This window comes from Heliangelus exortis, chromosome 5 (genome assembly GCF_036169615.1).
Source record: "Heliangelus exortis chromosome 5, bHelExo1.hap1, whole genome shotgun sequence".
NCBI classification, from domain to species: domain Eukaryota; kingdom Metazoa; phylum Chordata; class Aves; order Apodiformes; family Trochilidae; genus Heliangelus; species Heliangelus exortis.
The window spans coordinates 14,956,554-14,976,199 of record NC_092426.1 but is presented as its reverse complement, the minus strand read 5'-3'; the positions used below and the strand labels follow the sequence as shown (position 1 = coordinate 14,976,199).

The window sequence follows — 19,646 nt, the reverse complement described above, 5'->3', positions numbered from 1 at the left end:
TCAGGAATAGTTCAGTATCTTTATGTTGCCCTGCAACACACTGCGGATATGCCCTAACTGGCATTATTTGAAGGGCCTGTTAAATTATTAGATAAAGAATAGTTGGAAATATTGGATAACTTTCTGAGAGGCCTTTGATGATTATTTTAGAAGCTACTGAAGTGAAAAGCAAAGTATTAATATGACTTGAAAAATAGCCAAAATAAGAAAACAAATGGAAGAATAAAATGGGAGGTCTTTACCATGGCAAAAAGGTAGCTGGGCAGAAGAGACATCTTAACTCCTTGGTGTATACACATAGGATAGTCATGATTTATATACATACTACATAAGATTTACACTGGGATCCTTCTCAGAGGGAGCTGAGAGAAACAGGCACAATTTAGAAGGTTATTTAAGGATCAAAGGCCTGGCACTCATCCTGATTATCAGCAACTAATTATTTCCACCGAATGAATATTATTTCATCCCAGGTAGAACTACAATTTATCTTCACATGGGAATCTGCCCACCATATTTATTTCTATGTGACTACTATCTCTTTCAATATAGAGGCAGAGTGGGTCAGAATGTATTTCAGGAGAGTGGTTTTTTCATTATGTGCACAAGGACCCAGAAAATTTATTGCAGTACTATGTAAAATGACCAAGGTTCAGCAGGAGCAAGTATGCTGTTGCTTAATTCTAGGGAAGACAAGCTATTTTTCTCATGTCAGGGCCTGCCTACATAGCTAGCATGAATCTTTCAGCCCAGCCCTAATGCTTGGCTAACCATCTGAAGGATGCTACTGTTTTGAGGGAGAAACTGCTGGGAACAGCAAAGCTCCTGCAGTGATTCCTCTATTTTCTCCCAGGACATGCAGAAACACCATGTCAGGGAGAAAGTGGAAGGTTGCTGCTGCCCCTGCTGCAGCACCAGCTCCTCTGACCCTGCACAAGCTTTTCCTAGGTGAGGTTAAGACCAGCAGTTATAATGGACCCCGAAATGACAATTTTTGTCTGCAGACTTCAAAGCAATCATCTTTTGAGCAATTCCATATAGATCAGCATGGTTAATGAATGCATCAGCCACACCCAGTCTTTTGAAAATCTCCCTTAGGCCATAGGTATCAGAAATAGAGAAGGAAATTTGGAAAACACCAGTCTCTCCTTATGAGTGCAATGGAAAAGGAAGGTGAATCACCACACACGGATATCTTTGGCATACCTGCCAGATAGCAACGTTTGTCAGAACCCCAGGCAGGGAAAAAGGGTTTGTTACTTCTCTGTACAGTCCTGTTGGAGCAAATGGCATTGTCCCTACTAAAGATGTCACTGTGAAATATTCAGCAAAATTGTAAAGTTTGCATAGAGTTTTGCAGGAAGGAAATTCCTACAAGGGAATTTCACAGACGAGGACACTGAGCTCCTGGATGCTTTTAGATAAGCAGTGGCTGGGACAGAGGGTCTCCTGCTCCAGGAGCCAATGGAATCATGTAGAGAACTGACAGATACCCTTTTCCAATTAGCCTCATAAGGGTCTATCTGGAAGGAATTAAAGACTAATTTAATTATATCTTTCCCTACTGTCTGCCAGTGACTCTGCTCAGTTATGCAATATGTCTTGGTTCCTCCTTACTGGAGCAGTCTTATTCCATATAATTAACTCCTGCTGATGCTTGGTCATCAGATTATCGTATGCCAGCTTGGCAAGTTATATTTCTGGGTTTTCCACAGCAAAGGATTTCTGGTTGCGGAAGCAAAACATCCGCAGCATGATAATGATTGAGCAAGAGAAATTTGCACTTTGCATGATAAATCCTTACGCAGTTATGTCTTGCTGCATTATGAAGATGTATCACTCAAGGTCTCTCTGCAAAAGTTCATATAAAAACCTTCTTGATATAAATGACTCCATTAAAATCTGGAGATTGTCATCATTGCAAAATTGCTGAAAATAGTAATAAAATCACGTTCTCTCTGCATTTTATCTGACTTTTTAGAGGGCATCCCAACAATGATCTCCATGTCTTATAAATATTCATCCTTTTCTTCTTGGATAAGGAAAGTTCTTCTGGCTGCATTTCAAAAAAACAACATTAACAGACAGAAAGAAAAAAATTGAAGGCTAAGCAAAAACTCCATGACAGAACTGGGAATAGAACCTAGACATTTTCTGCTTAGTTTTCAGCTTCTTTCACCAATGAAATAGGAACCTCTGAACTAAAATGTCATATGAACTCAGAGTTTGCTAGATGAAAGATACATAAACAGAATGAAATAATCCCTTTTTTTTTTCCTGTGTTATATCTCAGAAGAAAATCAAGTTATTTTATTTGCAGGGTGTGATTCCATTTCTCATAACAGACATTTCACCTCATATGATCATTTTTATCAGACTGCAGAAAACAATATCTCAAGTTTTATGCTTCTTTTGTACCTAATATCCTAGCACTTTAAAAAGTGCAATTTCATGAGCAAAGAAGAATTTAAGGCCTGATGTTAATTCCATTGGAGACAATCATCCAGCATTTTAATTTTCAAGATACGTAATCTCTCAGTGAGAGCTCATTTCAGGTTTTACTGATATATTTTCCATGACGTTCCTAGATGAAGGCATTAGAGCTGTAGACCTGCTTGGCATCGCCAAGGCTTTTCAGAATTAGTTGATTTAAGTTTTAAAAAAATCACTAGATTATAAAAGAGGAAAAAAAAGCAACAGTAGATAGATGGCAAGACCAAAATTTTTCTCTCAAATTGAATCATAGCTTAAATTTCTTTTTCCAAAAGATACATCAAACTCCAGTCGTTAAGACACCAGACGAAAAACCTTAATTAAGTTCAACAGTAGAAGAGCAGAGGGATGACATATGTAAGAGGTAGATCCTCCTGAGTGTCAATGAGGTTAAAGGGCAGCCCTTCCAGCAACTTTGCTCTGCTGGTGGTTCTGGAGCCCAGCACCAGCAGAGCAAAGGAAGTCAAAATACCTGACCAGGCAAAAGAAAGCACTCTTGCCAGGTTCTTGGGCAGAAGAAAAGTCCATGTTACTGGAACTATCCACTAACAGACCCAAAATTGTCTCACTCATGAGGATTCTGCTCTTGGAGTGCTTATCCTGCTTCTTGACACTGAACTGTTGACAGCCAGGGACAACAGGCTCAAGCACAACAAAGGATCATTGCATGCAGCCATCAGTAAAGATAAAGTCATGACAATTCAAGGTTTCTTGATTTAATTGTAAGTACATTTCATATCTGGGTATCATGCCAGAAACAACTCCTAAATTCATGCATTTGGCCCTATGAGAACTTCTATAGTTATTATTTTATCAGGTTGTAGCAATGTTTGTCTTACTGATCTGTCAGAAGAAAATATTCCTAAAAAATTTTATCAATGAGAAAGAGTTTCTCTTTGGTCTGGCACTGTCTCTGAGAATGAATTGATCACAGAGGATCTGGTTGCATCTCTCTTGTTCACCACTAGTTTGGCAGTGGTATTACTGCAGTCATGCTCTGTTTTATTTAACATCACAGTCAGGTTTGAGGAGCTGGTAGCTGTGTACTTCATAACCTCCATCTCTGCCTTCCTCTGCTCAGTCGTTGGAAGGAAAGCTGCAAAAGCTCTAACTACACAGACTGATGCGGGCAGTTAAGTGTTGCCTTGAGAGGTTGTATTCTACATAGAAGCTTCTTCTCATGTACTAATTACTCTATTATCAAATTGACCATATGATCCTAGAAACTCAGTGAAAAAATGTTTCCTATCTTCTAGCCTAAACCTCCCCTGGCACAGCCTGCATCCATTTCCTATGGTTCTATCACAGTCCACTAAGGAGGAGAGGCTGTTTCCCTCCTTGCTCCAACCTCCCTTGAAGTAGTTGAAGAGAGCTTTAAGGTCTCCTCTCAGCCTTCTCTTTTCCAGACTAAACAGCCCCAGCCCTCTCAGCTGCTCCTCATGGGCTTTGTGCTCCAGACCCTTGATAATTTCCTATAGACTTGTACAACACCCAAGTCAGATACATGAAACAAAGTAAAGTTGTCACATTACATTTTTTAAGAAAATAAAAGCTGAGCAGGATCCAGTCAGTTACTTTATGGTTTCACAATATTGCTTGTAAAGTAAGTTTCACAGTAGATGACTGCCTTTGAAAAAGTAACGTTTCTAATCCATTCTCATATGTTCTTCTCCTGGAGTACTCTGTGTCCAGTACTCCTGTGTCTCCAATAGGAGAAGTGCGTGGGCCTGATAAAATGAGTCCAGAAGGCAGCCATGAAGATGATCAGAGGGCTAGAGCATCTCTCAGGTGACAGCCTGAGAATCAGGGTTTTTCAGTGTGGAGGAGAGCAGGAGCCAAGGACACCTTATAGTGGCCTTCCAGTACCTCAAGGGGGCCCACAGGACAACTGGGGAGACACTTTTTTAAGGGCATGGAGTGATAGGACAAGGGGTAATGGCTTTAAACTTGAAGAGGGTAGATTTAGTTAGACTTTAGAGAGAAATTCTGTAATGTGATGGTGGTGAGACATTGGAATAGGTTGCCCAGAGATGTTGTGGATGCTCTATCACTGGAAGGAGCTTTGAACAGCCTGGTTTAGTGGGAGGTATCCTTGCCCATGCAGGGGGTTAAAACTAGATGATCTTTAAGGTCCTTGCCAACCCATTCCATTTGTTGATCCTATGCTTTTATGATTCATCTTGTAGCACTATGGAAAAGCTTGCATGCAAGAGCAATCCAGACTTCTAGGCCACATCATAACCTCATTACAGTAAATGGAGTAGGGCTTCAAGAGGTTTAATCTTCAAAATGGGATTCTCTTGATGTTTATTTAATTGAGTAGCAAGGATCATAGCTTGCCATTCTATAAGTATGCTCTCTTTGTTTTAAAATATGAATAGAAATAAAATTGAAAACTAGGTAATGGAATAAAAATGCCACAGTACTCTGATTACTTTACAAGTCTGAGCTTCCCACCCTCTATAACTCCCAGTAAAAAAATTATACTCTGGTTTCATGAAGAAATACATCAGACTAGGGCACTTGAGACTAGTTGAGACTTGGGTACCTGAGACTCGGATACCCAAAATTAATAGAGTACTTGAAAGAAAATCTGTTTTGCCAAATGCTCATCTGTTTCCAAACCTGTCTTTCTGGGTGGTAAATTCTATATATGTTCTGCATGGTACTTCAAATGGATATAACATCTAAGAGGAAATTAATCAGTGCCAAAGCAGTACATTTGCAAGTACCACTTGGGAAATGTTAAATGTGATGACAGACTGTAGAATATTTAGACTCTAATTCCAGAAGTACCTGCCCATTTCATAGGCATGGACTGTAAGCAAATCAAAGTGCTTGGTAAATTTTCTTAATTTGCAACTTTGTAATTTAGTTTTATATTTCATACAACATGTGAAACATTATAGAATAATTTTTTTAAGTAATAAGTGGATTAAGTCTGACAGAAAATTTTATAAATGCATGAAGCTGGCAACTTCCTAAAACTTGAAAATTGCAAATGAATGAATTTTTATACCTAGGAGCTCTAAACATATACTGGAAAAATTTAGATATGGAAGATGTTTTGAAGCCTGAGAACTTCAAATGTTTCTTGTCATAATAGCCTAAATGTAATGCTGGTCTTTCCTTTAAAATTATTGCAAAATTCTGGGGCATTTGTTTACTGCAAATTTCTTACTGCACTGAGGTAGTGCAGGAAGCAACATCTGTGCAGCTGACCTTTGAAATAAATGCAGTTAACTAATGCCAATAGAGTATTTGGATAAAGGTCTTTAAGTAGGGTAGGGTAGGCAGTGATCCAAGGGCCAGCTGGCTCTAATGTTTGCTGTTCCCAGCCATGCATAATTGCCCTAGGCAAACATACTTCAGAGAGAAAAGGTCCAAGGCCATGGGGAGCTGTTCTTGCAGATGTACCTCCCTAGCTTACTGCTGGCTGATGACACCAGTGCTAAAGCATCTCCTGAAGTATGTTAGGGCCTGTCTTGGGGCTTCAGTCTGCTTCTGACCATGCAGGTCAGGCGCCTGCAACAACATGCTACTACTACAACATGCAACTGAGCTAACTTCCTTTTCTACAAAAAGCAGAGCAGGAAGGACAATTAACATGCTATTTGTGGTCTCCCCTCCTTCCCCCTCCTCCCTGACAAATTAATGTAACATCAGTGCAGAAAGAGTCCCAGTCTCAGAGACTGAACCAAATCATGCTTCAGTACAGTGAGTAAACTTCAAAGTCAGAAATGGAAATGTTTTTGCTGTTCAGACAGCTACCTGTATTATTCTCTTACTGAAAGTCAGCATAGATTGATTTTGAAACCTTTTCAAAATCTGCCTCTCTTTGCTTTAATTATCAGTGTTCTCATGAGGTGGTGGCTTGAAGAAGAGGGACATTGTCCTGCCAGAGAGGTCAGCAAGCCAATCATTGGTCCACCACAGGCCCTGCTTCTTGTGAGGGTAACCAGCAAAATGTTCCTATTGAGGCAGAGGAGGACAGAAGTCAGTGTTAGGTTGAAGAATTTACCTAGAGTATGTCTTGAAGACATACAAGCTTCAATCAGATATTCCCATGAATTTCCATTCTTACAACACCCTCAAAAGGTCTCCCCGCCCCTGGCATTCAAGTCAGCAGGGAAGTAGGATGCATGGAAGTTAAGCCACACTCACTCTGGTGATAGTCCATGTAAGCACCTTTTCTGCATTTCTGTTTCCAAAAATATTTTCCTTAGCTCTGTTATGCCATTTGGCAGATCTGGCATACTCATTTATACTGTAGATGGAGATTAATGAGACTTCTAATCTTGTTACTCTAATGAGTCTTTAATATAAAAATTTGCATAATTTGAGAAGTAAACTTGTCCATTTCAAATAACGTCTGTGGAACTTACAGATGATTAATGGTATTGTCAAATTATTCAGAAGGGGTGCTGAACTCTGATTATAATTGAATCTAGATACCAAATGTCAGTCAAGCACAGTACAGCAGGAGTTCAATTCTGGGCTGCCATTAAAATAATTATTTTAAGATTAAAAATTTAGTATTTCATTGTTTTGATGTATATTTAAGATTATTTTTTCTTTTGAAGGTTACCTATGTAAAAACACTCCCAACTAGAGAATCACAGTGAGAAACACAACTTAGAGATGTGCAAAATGGTTGCATTACCTCCAAGAACTAGGACTTCACAACCTCTTTGGGAAACCTTTTCCAGTATTTAACCATCTTGAGGTAAAAATGTGTTCCTAATTAGAAGTTTCTTGCTTCAAACTATTCATTGATGTTCTTTTTGGTTTCTCAAGCTTCAGCACCATGCATCTCTTTGTCATCATCCAGAAACATTTGGGCTGCAATTTACAGACGGGATGGCATTTGCTCAGCTGGACCTTGCTTAGCAATTGAAGAAAATTTCTTAGCTTAGTAATTGAAGGAAAGCCTCCATGAGTCTCCTGCTTCTCTATCAGATGAGGTCTTTGTGTAGCCAACTCCACATGAATGCTTTGCCCCACCAGGAGTGCATTTCAAAGGCAGTAAAAAGGCTCAAAGGAGAGAATAAAATGCTCTTGTAATCTTTCTGTGTCATGACCTTCTTGTAAAACCTAAATGTGAAATCAGCATTGCTGGTGGCTACCTTGAGATAGGCCAGGTTTCAAAGACTGCTGCTTTCCAGGAGATATTTAAGCAATTTACAGCTCTCAAGCTGTACTGTTGACTGGTGTCACCAGTTAGTATTTGGGAGTAAAACCTAATCACACAGTGGACTTCTTGTTCATAGATGTGATTTACAAGATAGTGAGAAATGGCTGAGTAAGAAGGCATCATGAAAACTACCCATCCCTCCATAGAATGCCATCAGTATTTGTTATAAAGGTTATTTTTATGCTTGTTCAGCTCCATGACTGAAACTGAAAACTAGGATGAAAAAAAAGAGAGAAAAAAATGGATTTTAATTTCTTTGAAGTAGTATCTAAAGAAAGACTGGAACACCCATTAAATCCACAGTGCCAAAAATAATTGCTTATTTTTGCCCGCAGAAATGAGATACAAGGCTTAGGTCTTGGTGGTTAAAACTGTGTTGCCAAACTCTATGAATACTGAAGTATTTAGAGAGGCTGTTTTCCCCTTAAACTTCTTTTGACCTTTCATCATCTTCCCCCACCCAAATTCCACCCCCATCCAAAGCACTCATGTCACATCCAACTGGAGCGCTTCGGAAGGAAAACAGAGCTGGATTTCTTAGGGGAAGAATATTTTTGGGATCTATGTCAGTAAAAAAGTAATTAGGTAAACACAGTCTTTACTGTTAAAAAATGTAAAGATGGGACATAACAGACCTCTCTTACTGCCTCTGCTTTTGCTCTTTTAGTTTTTATGTGATGAATTAAATGAAGATGTTTATCTGTGATGGCTTAGTTTGTACAGCAACATGACTATTTTTGGTTTTTTTTCTAAGAAGCAAGACTTAAAACTGCATATGTTTACACCACCTGTGTTTTCATACCCCTCTTTTTCTTCAATTCTTGTTAGTGCAGAAAATTAAGTCTTTCTTTAAGGAGTCTTTACATGTTTTACTATCAAAATACTGGCCAAAAAGTGAGTCACCTTAGATAAGAATAGCTCTGAGTTTCAGCTGTGATTCATATGACTTTAGTGAATGAGTTGGATACAAATGTGTCTAAACTAAACACTGCTTTTAATTCCACTGTACCAGATCTACAAAATCTAAGAGAGGTAACCATCACCCGTCTCAGCTAGGCAGGTAGCAGTCTTTGAGCAGCTAATGAGGTGGGAATTGCTGGCAGTTAGAACACATTTAAATATATCTCATTAGAGAAACTCCCCTTGCTGCACTGCTCTAGAATTATGAAATGTCTTGGTTCAGGGAGAGCCCCATGTATACTTCCAAAATAAGGAAGGTGTATGAAGTGATTTTGTCGCATCAGCTGACAGCTCCTACATCCAAGCTTGCCTTGGAGAAAGAAGTTGAGCAAGCCTGAGCCACAGCAGTACTCAAAGATATACAAAAACTATTGAAAACTTCAAAACAAAAAACTTATATATGCCATACTATTACATAAACAAAAGGCAATGCAAATGGAAGTGTTGCAAAAATGCCACAGTGGAAAGCTAACATGAGGGAAGAATCTTTATTCTGAATATTTCCAGGTTGTAAAGCTTTAAGGACCTTATATGGCAAGCGTGTGAGGCACAAGCTCCAGCCAAGCTTTGGACTCTAAGCAATGGAGAAGCAGAATACAACTGCACTTGCATAGGTCTAAGCCTGTACCCTGTCAGTAAACATCTATCTGATGGTGAAAACTTCAGTGTTAAGTCGTCTCCCTTACAATCATTTCCTTTGATTCTCTTCCTGTTGGCATTGCTTTCTGGCTTATTTATGCCAAAAAAGCTAATTAAGTTCTAATCAAATTTTAGGAAGATTCAGGTCCACATTGCATGGTAGCCTGCCTAGGTGAGGTGATTAGCCCCAATATAGTGTCAGGCTGCTCTTGCTGCCCTGATTTGCTCTCTCATGGCAGCTGCAGGAGGCACCTAAACTGCTGCCTCCCCCTCTGACAGCACATGGACATCTTGGCCACCTTGGTAATTCCCCTCTCTCTCCTTCCTGGTCCCAAAATATTTCTATGCTTTTTTCAGGGAAGAGCAGTGCTCTTCAAGACCTGACATGTTTCTTCACAGAACCTCCAAGAACATTTCTGGTTCCTCACCATTTCACAGCAGAGGTATTTTCTTGGTCCTTGAGTTACAGAGAGAGAGTTCTGTCGTTGCTGTCAAACCTACCCTTTTACACCCATGAAACAAGAAACTGCACCTGTAACACAGATAGCAGAGGCTCTAATACGTATTATCTCATGGCCACACCACTTGCAAGATGCCCCCTTAACCAAGGTGTCATCTTCTGCCCTTTTTTCTATTGATTGCTTCCACACAGCCAAAGACAACTGGATCAGAAGGAAAAAAAAATCCTGAGGGCTCTAAATTAGCTTCTGAGGAAGCTCTCTTTTTCTCTTTTTTTTTAATGCAGGCATTCAGTGCTTTAGTGCACTAGTGCATTTAGTGCTTTTAAAAGTATTGTAATAGTAGTTCAGGATCTATTTTTCAGTTAACTCATAACAAAATACTTGCAGAGCTGTATAAACTGGATAAATCTCATAAGAAATGTCAAAGCCAGCTACCAAGAGAGATTGAGTGATGTGAAGAATGTGATTGAAAGCCACCAGCATTCTCTGCCTATGGAGCTATCCGTTTCTGATGAACAGTGCAAATAAACCTACTTCTTTCCCAGTCCATTTCCCCAGACTGAAATGGTTTAAGGCTGAAATAATTTCTGACTTATGATATTCATTCTGGTTTATCACAAATTTACATTTCTGGACAACTGCAGTAGCTATTCCTGGAAAGGTGAAGTATGAAGAACTACTGAGATGTTCTGACCTTTAACTTCAGACTCAGAGGCCATAATCTGCAAGCGGGTCTCAGAAATCAAATTGGTCCTTAGGAAATACATATTGTGAAGCTTTATCTGGAATAAAGCTGCAGCCAAAGCCAAGGACCAGCTAAACTTTAGGATACATAAGAAGCAGTTTTCAGGCAGGAAAGCAGAGGAGTGAAAGGAATCAGTACTACCAGTGACTGACGTGCATGTATGCATCAACATCTAATTATCATGATACAGTCTTCATATTTATTTTCTGAATAGGAAAAAAATATCATGCTATATTTAAAACAAAAATGACCAAATCATGTTGCATCTGAGGAAGAGAAACACAATTCTTTGCCAAGCCTTGCAGTAGTCAAATAAACAAAGACCTTTCATTCTTCCCACAGATATTTTTTCTTCTGGCCAAATGATAGAGCAGAGGCCAGGAATCTAATATATAGCAGTATTACTGAGTTAACATTATGACTTTCCATGAAAAAGGCTTGGAAACATTTTTGTGAAGTGCATTCATTTTGTTTGGTCTGGCTTCAGCAGTCTATTGACAGATAGTGGTATAACTAAATATGCTCCATTCCAGAAAACAATTTCTAGATCCATTGCAACAATGAAACTGTCGATATCCCATTCTGAGCCCAAACTATAGCTCACATGTGTGATTATGCTGCCAGTAACTCAGTCTCACATATGCCAAGGGTATACTTTTGGTACTTTGGGTTAGAATGGTTCAGTGAAAACTGCAGGAGAGCACTACCTTGGGAACTACATCTCCCCAGGGGCTTCCTGAGCTGAGGTGTTTGTGTGATTAGCAGATGATGGATGCTGGCTATGTGGATCTCAGCCACAGTACCTTTGCAGCTTTAAAGTTCTGGGTGGTGATAGAATCCAGATTTTCAGCACTGAATAATAACCAAGTTCTTTGACAGCTAAGAAGTTCACATAGTATTTCCCAGGAGTATCTGTTAATTAATAACTATGTGACCACTGCCAGACACTCTGAATGCATAATGAAATACATTGACATCTGAATTTGAGAAATCCAGCACCTCCAAGAGATGCACCTGTGATGTGAATAGCACTCTTTTCCTACAGGGAAAACTATTTTCCTTTTATGATAATGATGTGGGTGTGTGGATCAATGATGAACAGCAGAAATGGCATCCTGTTATTAAAGGGAGACTCTTACCCCAACACCCCTGAAGTGTTGTGGGGTCACTAGAACTTTATAAACATTAAATTTTTCTCTGTCATTATGTTCTAAGAGTTATCTGCAGAAAGAACAGTACAAGAGTGTATTAGGTTATTCACTATCAACACAATGCTAACAAGATGTGACTATTTAGTTATATATATTCAGTAATTATATATTAGAAAACAAATCAAATGGTGATTATGTTGAAAAGGACCTAAATTATCGTATGATTCTGTATCTCCTACCTGATGAGGTTATGTTAGCATCAGAACTATGCACCTCAGCTTTGTCAGAAATTGTTCCCATTAAGAAACCTGTGCCTTGAACCACTGTCAGAACATGGGTTCGATTTCTGTTTATGTTTAGCAGAGCATTAACAGGTTTTTCCAGCAGAATATGTAGTTTGCTTTTCAGCCCATGACCTTTAAGGCTGTTGTTTATGTCATACACCTCTAATTTTTTTGTAGATGCTGCACAGCACTGGGCACAATGAGACCTGAACGTTGGCACTAAACACTGGCTGTTTGAAAGATGTTATTTTCCTTGATTTACTTCAAGCATATTTTTTCCCTCTCTGCCCTGAAATCCATATGCACATTGCTTCTTTTCGATTGTTCCTTCTTTTATGATCTCTAGCAGTATTCAAAACTGATACTCATTTTCATCAAATATCTTTTGAACTTCACATAGTTCATATGTAACTGTTAAATCTACCTCCACCATGGATTAATCCTGCTTTCTGAGTTCCTTATTTATGCTTTCAGACTTTGCTTCACTTCCATAGATAATTCCTTCCTTTTTATGGCAGCAAATACAGGGTTTACTGCTATTCCCACAGTGCTGCTTTTTCTTTCTTACCCAGAGATTTTCTCAGTGAGCACTGTTCCACAGCTTCTGCTATGCTGGCAATTCTTGTATGGCATTTAACCTAAAACAGCCTTTACAGAAGACTATGTTCAGCCATATCATCACAGATTTCACTGTTGCAGGCACTCCCATGTCAGATACGTGTTTGTGTGGGCTTCAGTGGAGGCTGGGGGATGGGTTAGAAGATATCCCCTCTTTGTCCCCAAGGTGATTCACAGGGCCAGCTCCATCTTCCAGCAACATCACCACACTGAAGTGGCACACACAGCACTTGCACACAGCAGCAGAACCTCTGGAGTACCTAGGAGGAAAGTCTTTTCTCTGTTGCACTGAGGCTTCTTCATCATGAAATTTGTAGTTAGAAAAGAGTAAACCAAGAAGTAAAAGTCAAGAAAAGAAGCAAAAAAGCAGAAGGTTGATGGAAGAAATGCTGTCATGAACAAACTGTGCCTGCACAGGACTTGTGACAGAAGGCTGATAGCTTTGGGGAGGTTGTACAGTCCTTCTGTGTTCATTATTTACCACACAAATTTGCTCTCTGCTGCTCATTTCTGGAGTGGGGCACTTCCTGATCTTTGTCAAAAGAAACTAAGACAAGAATGTGTACATGGTACATTTCCCCATTTGAAGATTATGCCCTACCAACTACAGTTTATTAATTTTTTTTCTTGTTACCCAGCTCTTAATTCAGCTCGTGTTTTCTCTGTGCACTTTCAAATAAGTTAAGCAACAAGCTTACCTCTCAAAGTGAGATCTGATTGGCAAACTATTGCTTAGATTTTTTCCCTACTAACAAACAGAGACTATTGATCTGTGATCCATGAGGGACAACAAACACAAAGTCTCCTGATACACAGTCATCTGTAGCTCCAGCCAATGCTGGGCTTTGTCATGCTGTCCTGAATTCACCCTGGGATTTTCCAATAACTTTAAAATGATCTTCTGTAGAATCAGTTTGCCTGTATGACACCAAGACCAGGTCCTTATACCTTTAGTGTTAGTAGAAACTGTCCCTAGATAGTGAACAGACTGAGTACAACTATGAGTAAGAAAAGTTTTGTCCCTGATTGTCACACAACTTTGTGGAGGGCTTTGAGAGTGATTGTCAAGTGTTCTGTGTCTGGCACATATGGAATTCCTTCCTTACTGGTATACCTACAGCTACAATTTACTGATATCAGTAGCAAAACTTCAATGTCAAAGAAAACAAATATCTCCAAAATATTCAAGGTAATTATATTTTAGAAATTTTTACCATGACTTTTAAGTTATATTTTTCACAGGCATCTTAGAAAACTGAAGCCTAAAAGTTGGAATTTATATTTAACCTTTGTTTTATCAGTTTGAGATATTCTATAGCAAAAGATATGATCACTGTGTAATTTAACTTCTTTCATTGGTTTATATATTTTAACATGACTTGTGAAGGAAGTTGATGTTAAAAATACATGAAAAATACTTATTGATTTGTGTTTCTTTCCTCTCATAACCATACAACTATCTAGTGCAGCTGGTAAGTTAAAATCCTGTCAATTGAGTCACTATAAAACAAAACATTAGCAATAAGTTAGACTCATGAAACCTTAAGTGAAAAGGTACAAATATGAAGTGATGATATGTTTTTACTCTGTAACAGTAATCTTCTGTTAACATTTAGAAAGATGACTTCTCAAACACTGCCTGAATTTGTTATGTGTCTATGACAGTTTAAAGAAGGTAAAAAATCCCTATGCTGCTGTTCCTAGGAAACACAAACTCTCCGGAGTCACAAGTTTTCATTTGCCCTTTTTTCTATCACAGTCTGACAAGTTTATCTGGTAGTGTGATAGTGAAGGTAGAGTCAGTAGGAGAAATTAGACATGACAGTGACAACAAATCTGTAAAATCTAAAGTGGTGTTATGTCATGGACAGCTCCACCATACTTTTATCTCAGGATGTTGGCAATAATAGATATTTTTAGTAAGATAAAACAGAGCCTTTTTACTGGTATGGCATCCTGCCTTGGTAGAAGAAACATTACTTGTAAAGCAAAAACAATGTTCTTGTCTTCATGAGGAGGGTTCCTATTAAGGAGGAGACAGAGAGAAGAAAGCTGAAACAGCAGCACTTATCAGCCCTTTACTTAGGTGTGTCCTCCAGTGTCCCAGTCACTGATCCTGTAGCTTCCACCATAATTGGTTAAAAACCAAAGAAATTAACGGAATTTCACTGCAATATTAAGGGAATTTGTTTTTAAGACTGTTCATCAAAGGTCAGTGGATTAAATAGACAGGATTTATAGTTCCTGCCTCCTCCCTGTTTCCCTTCTCTTGCCCTCCCATACACATACTGTGGGTGAACAGCAACAACTACATCATCTGGAGACTTTAACCCATTTCAAATACCCTACAGGTTCACATCATAAAGGTCTTCTTACAAAACAGGTGAGAAGTGAGTTGTATTTCTTAACACTACAAGACTGTTAACGCTACAGTCTACATGTCTGTGGATTGTGTGTGAGAGGTGTGGAGAGGGAAACAGCAGAGTTTTGGACAAGAAAAATAGTTTTTGTGTTTCAAGGGATTAGCAATGTACATAAGGATAACAGCTGAAAGATGAGCACTGGCATATAGTGGTATAGACACATGAATGTTTTGCTGCACCACAGTAATTTAGGCAGCAGCATGTGTAAGTTCATGTCTCCTGTTCAGTCAGTTTTCATAGGGTTTACAATTTTTCCTATGAAGAGGACTGTGCGGGTGTATTTATCCAGAATGACCAGAAGAAAGGGCCTGTTGAATCTGATTCGAGGTGGATGAGGAACATCTCCAGACCTCCAGGTAACCTCCTTCACCGTGGCCCCTGCTGCTTCTGTGCCATTCTCATGAACATTCAGCATGGCTCTGTGGATCACCTGTAATGACAAAACACCAGAGGCCTGACACCCTCCTTGCTCTTGCTGTTGGGAGCTCTGCCTGAGGCACAACACAGCAGCACCAGCCCCGGGCAGACCATCACCAGGCACTCCCCTCCCCAGCAGTTGGCAGCCAAGAGTATTCAAGATAACTGACGGCAAGAAACTCAGGAAGCAAAGAAACCTGGTAATTTAGCCTGGGCTTAGTTTTGTCTTTGGCAGCTTCATCTATTATTGTGAATTTACCCTATCATCTAGCTGAAAAAAATAACTTTTTGATACCACTTTCTAATGTTATTCCTAGAGTAGGAATGTATGAGGATTAGAGGATATTTTACCAAAACTAATGGGCTACCTTTAGATAACTTTTTTAGTAGCCAAAAGAACATTTAATTATATGTATGTTTTCTTCTTCATCCTTGAATCATGTCTATGTAACCCCTTGCAAGCCGCCTGGCTTTGGTTTTTGGGAAGATAGAGCTTGCTTTGCCTCCAGAGAGGCAGCTGTTGAGGACTGTGTTATGCTTTAGAGATACAGGGATAAACTTTTCATGGGATAATAATTTCAGATTCTTGGGAACAGACAAATCCTGTGGTCCTTGTGTTTCATGGAATGACTTACTTTTGAAACCAACAGTCCATTGTCCTCTGTAATTCCTGACAGATCAGCTTGTTCGGTGAAGAGATCAGTCATGCCCACATGTTTGACTATCCTTTTCACATCATAGGTACCAGAAATAGAAAACTTTGGAATGTGCAGGTGTATTTTTCTGTTACAAATAGCACAAATAGAAAAAAAAATGTTGTCTAGATAACAGTTGTCCATGGCTTCAGTACAGCAGCACTTCAAATTTATTTTTCTAAATGTAAAGGTCTGCTCTTGGGGTTCAAATGGCACTTCTGACCAGTGTAGCTACCAGATGTGGAGGCCATGGAGCAGAATGAGCCCATGTTGTCCTCTGACTCCACACTTGGGTTCAAGGAGTGGGGTTCAAGACACCACTATGCCAACTCTGTGGCAGAGTTACTATTCCTATGAAGAAGGTTTTTCAAAAGATCACAGCTAGCTGTCCTAAGGATGTTCCAAGAGGGGCTGGGCCACCAGAGGAAGAGCTGGAGTAATAGTGAATGAATAAAATTTCCTCTTTTAGATACAGTGCTGCAAATGTCACCTGGCCCTTGGTACCCTAACACCCAGTACTTCAGAAACAGCTACTCCATTTTAGTTTCTCAATGCCTACATGAAACAAAGGCCTGTTAACTTTGTCATGGTGTTAAGCAACTTGTGGTTGAACCAGGAAGATAACCCAAGGTGGATCCCAGGTTCACTGCCCTATTTTTTTGCTACCCACAGCTCTTTTTCATTTTACAATGAAGAAAAGGGAAATCTTGCACAGAGGGGCCATTAAGCAAACAGAGTTCCATAAAATAACCTTTACTGATTTGTCTTGGTGACATAAACATTACCAATATATAGCATGGTCACTTCTTATTTTGAGAAAAACACTTACCTGTCATGGAGAGACTTCTCCCAGTTAGACACAGTCCTTTTCAAAAGAGCAGCTTCCACCTGCTTCATCTTTCCTTCATCAGGCAAAACAAATAATGCTGCCACATTTCCATTGTATGGTATCTGAACCAGCCAACAGGACAGCTTCTCATCGAAGTAATTTCTGTAGTAACCCTTGCGATACATCATGTCAACTTTTACAGATGTTTCCTGATCCACAAAAAAATCCTCCTCTTTCGTATACAAAGTACTGAAGGGTTTCTCCCAATGGGCTTATGACAAAAAGAAAAATAATTCAGTTGAATACAAAGAGGGATGGTCATGATGAATAAAACAGGATCTGGTCCCACAACCTTCTTTTTATTAGACTAAATATCTTTTTCAACTTACTGTATTTTCAGGTGTTACAGTATTGTAGCTCTCTTTTTTTTTTTTTCCTTCAGGTGTTTGAAGACAATTAGAGAGGTAATACTGAAAACATCATCTTTCACTAGCCTATCATTGCATTTAAGGATTTACCAAACTCAACGAAGACCTTTGTTTAAAAAGTCCACTTTCATTTAACTCAAGGACACAAACATTTATACTGACAACAAACATGCATGTTTTTATAGGAATATTTTCCAGATACTCAATATGGTTTCCTCCATTTAAAATACTTCAACTACAGTTTTTTTCTCTTAGGTTTTCATTCCCTGTAACAAACCATAAGTTACACCCTTCACATCCTTTGATAGGTCTTACCTTTAAAGAAGACATAGTTAACAAGCACCATTGTAGTGAGAGGATCAAGATTTTCCACTAGTTTAACAATTTTCCCATTTGTCTTTTCCTCAATGTAGCTGTTGATCTGATTCTCAGCGCCAGAGGAGTTATTGAAGTCAGTAGAAAAGACTTCAGACTCATAAAAGTTTTTGACATCATCCAAGAACTTCTGTAGTGGCTTTTGTGTCTCTTCTATAAAAAGGGCATTGCCTAGACTCAGCTGGAGCTCACTGTCTGAACGGTTCAGCAATTGGAGGAGCTGGCAAAAACCTTCATGTATTTCCTGCTCCTGAATCTTTTTCAGGTTAAAGGAAAGCCCTTCCAGAATCTGCATCAGAGTCTCTGACTTGGCACCAAGTGCCAGCATTGCAAAGGAAGTAGAGATGCTTATGGGTGAAAAGAAAATATTTTGATCGGTTGCTTCCGATGCGACCAGCTTGTAAAATGAAAATGCAAAGTCTGCATTGCTGGGAGCTAGTTTGGTGAAGGTTTTGTTTTTAACTGTATAAACTCCTTCCCCATGAGAACTGGGTCCTGGGTAATAAGTCCCTTTAGGGTCATCCTGCTTATTGCGGTAGCGAGGATGCTGGTGACACTGGGAAACAGTGTACAAACCAGCCAGCAATAAACACAAAGAGGTGGTGGGCTTCATTTTCCTTTTAACTGTTCCTGGAAAAGAGATGGACACAAACAACATAGCAGAAATAATTTTTTTCACTTCGTGTGCTCCAGCCAAGGTAGAATGAGGTTCTCAGAACACACCTATTCTCCAAAATCCCACACTTTTATATTTATTTCTGATTCATGCCAGTGATCCCCAGAAAGAATATACCTCCTGATAAACTGTTTGTATAACCAAGTACTCTCTCAGAAGAGGCCATTTTGATCATGTTATATTTTTAAAATAGGTTAGGACTAAATTTTTTGAAATTTGCAAATAACTGGACATTTATGGTCTTTTCCCCAGATTAAGTGGTAGAAGTTGTTTTACTCTGCAGCCCTGTTTGTCTCTCTCAATTCATCACATAACTGGAGAATTAAATCTGTGTTAAACAGAAGATCATACAGTCTAGGACAAAAATTACAGAATATTTTTACAGTTTTTTCAAAGGTAAAATATTGGATCACTGTGGTAGCAATGTCCACAGGCACTTCTGTTTTCTCCAAAGCAAATTTTTATTTAATTATATGAAGTATCTTCTTCACTAGCCCCCAGTTCTTGCTGGCTTTTGTCATGTTTTGATTTTTTGCACAACAGGTTTATCTCTTTGTTTACATGTAAAAATGCACCCTTTCCTGGCAAAAAATAATCTTCCTGAAATGAAATGTCCTTTGGACATTGGATCTAGAGGAAAACTAAAAGGGTACTTACAGTGCCACAGAAAGGATCTTGTTGTGTCCATCTGGTCTTGCCTGCTTCTTCTTCTCTTCCGTATCATTGAACAGGATTAAGCAGAGCACCCCTGTTAATCATTATTTAGTTCAAATAAAAATTGCCAGTGAAGACACACAGCAAGCAGTAATGATGCTGGATATCTGGACAGTTTGTCCAACCCAGACACAAACTCACAATGCTTGGTGGTGGGGCTGCAGAGGAAAGAGAGCAGAGCAGGGACCCTATCTCCTGCTTCTTTCACGCTTGAGGATTGACACGAGAAGCCTGCTGTGTGTGTGCCTGGCTGGAGAGACACAGCCATACCCTTCCTGGCTGAAGCCAAGTGTTGCAACTTCATGCCAAGGTCACCCTTTGCCTGGATCTGGCTTTGTGGGAAGAAGCCTCCGAGAGAGCTCATGAGGGAGTACAGGCACCCTGCCAGGTCACTCTTACCTTGGTCCTGGGGGATCTGTAAGTGGGATGGGGACACAACCAGAGTTATAACCTCCTTGTCAGGATTTCAAACCAGGGTTTTACCAACCTGTGATACTACATTTAGTGGTTTTGGGGCTTCGCTTAAGAAGAGCAGACTGTATGG

At 39.4% G+C, this 19,646-nt stretch overlaps 1 protein-coding gene across 2 annotated transcripts; it reads right to left on the bottom strand.

Moving 5' to 3' along the window:
- Positions 1 to 12,034: 12,034 nt before the first annotated feature.
- LOC139796991 (alpha-1-antitrypsin-like) lies at positions 12,035 to 19,200 on the bottom strand. 2 transcript variants are annotated; one of them, XM_071745690.1, is made up of 5 exons: positions 19,046 to 19,200; positions 17,653 to 18,342; positions 16,910 to 17,180; positions 16,021 to 16,168; positions 12,035 to 15,398 (listed from the first exon to the last, which is right to left on the bottom strand). In XM_071745690.1, the coding sequence occupies exons 2-5, from the start codon at positions 18,323 to 18,325 to the stop codon at positions 15,192 to 15,194; spliced, it is 1,299 nt and encodes a 432-aa protein (XP_071601791.1). In that variant the 5' UTR covers positions 18,326 to 18,342; positions 19,046 to 19,200; the 3' UTR covers positions 12,035 to 15,191. The 2 variants fall into 2 exon arrangements, with proteins under 2 accessions (XP_071601791.1, XP_071601790.1); XM_071745689.1 differs by lacking the exon at positions 19,046 to 19,200 and having other exon boundaries at positions 17,653 to 18,385.
- Between the last annotated feature and the right edge of the window lie 446 nt (positions 19,201 to 19,646).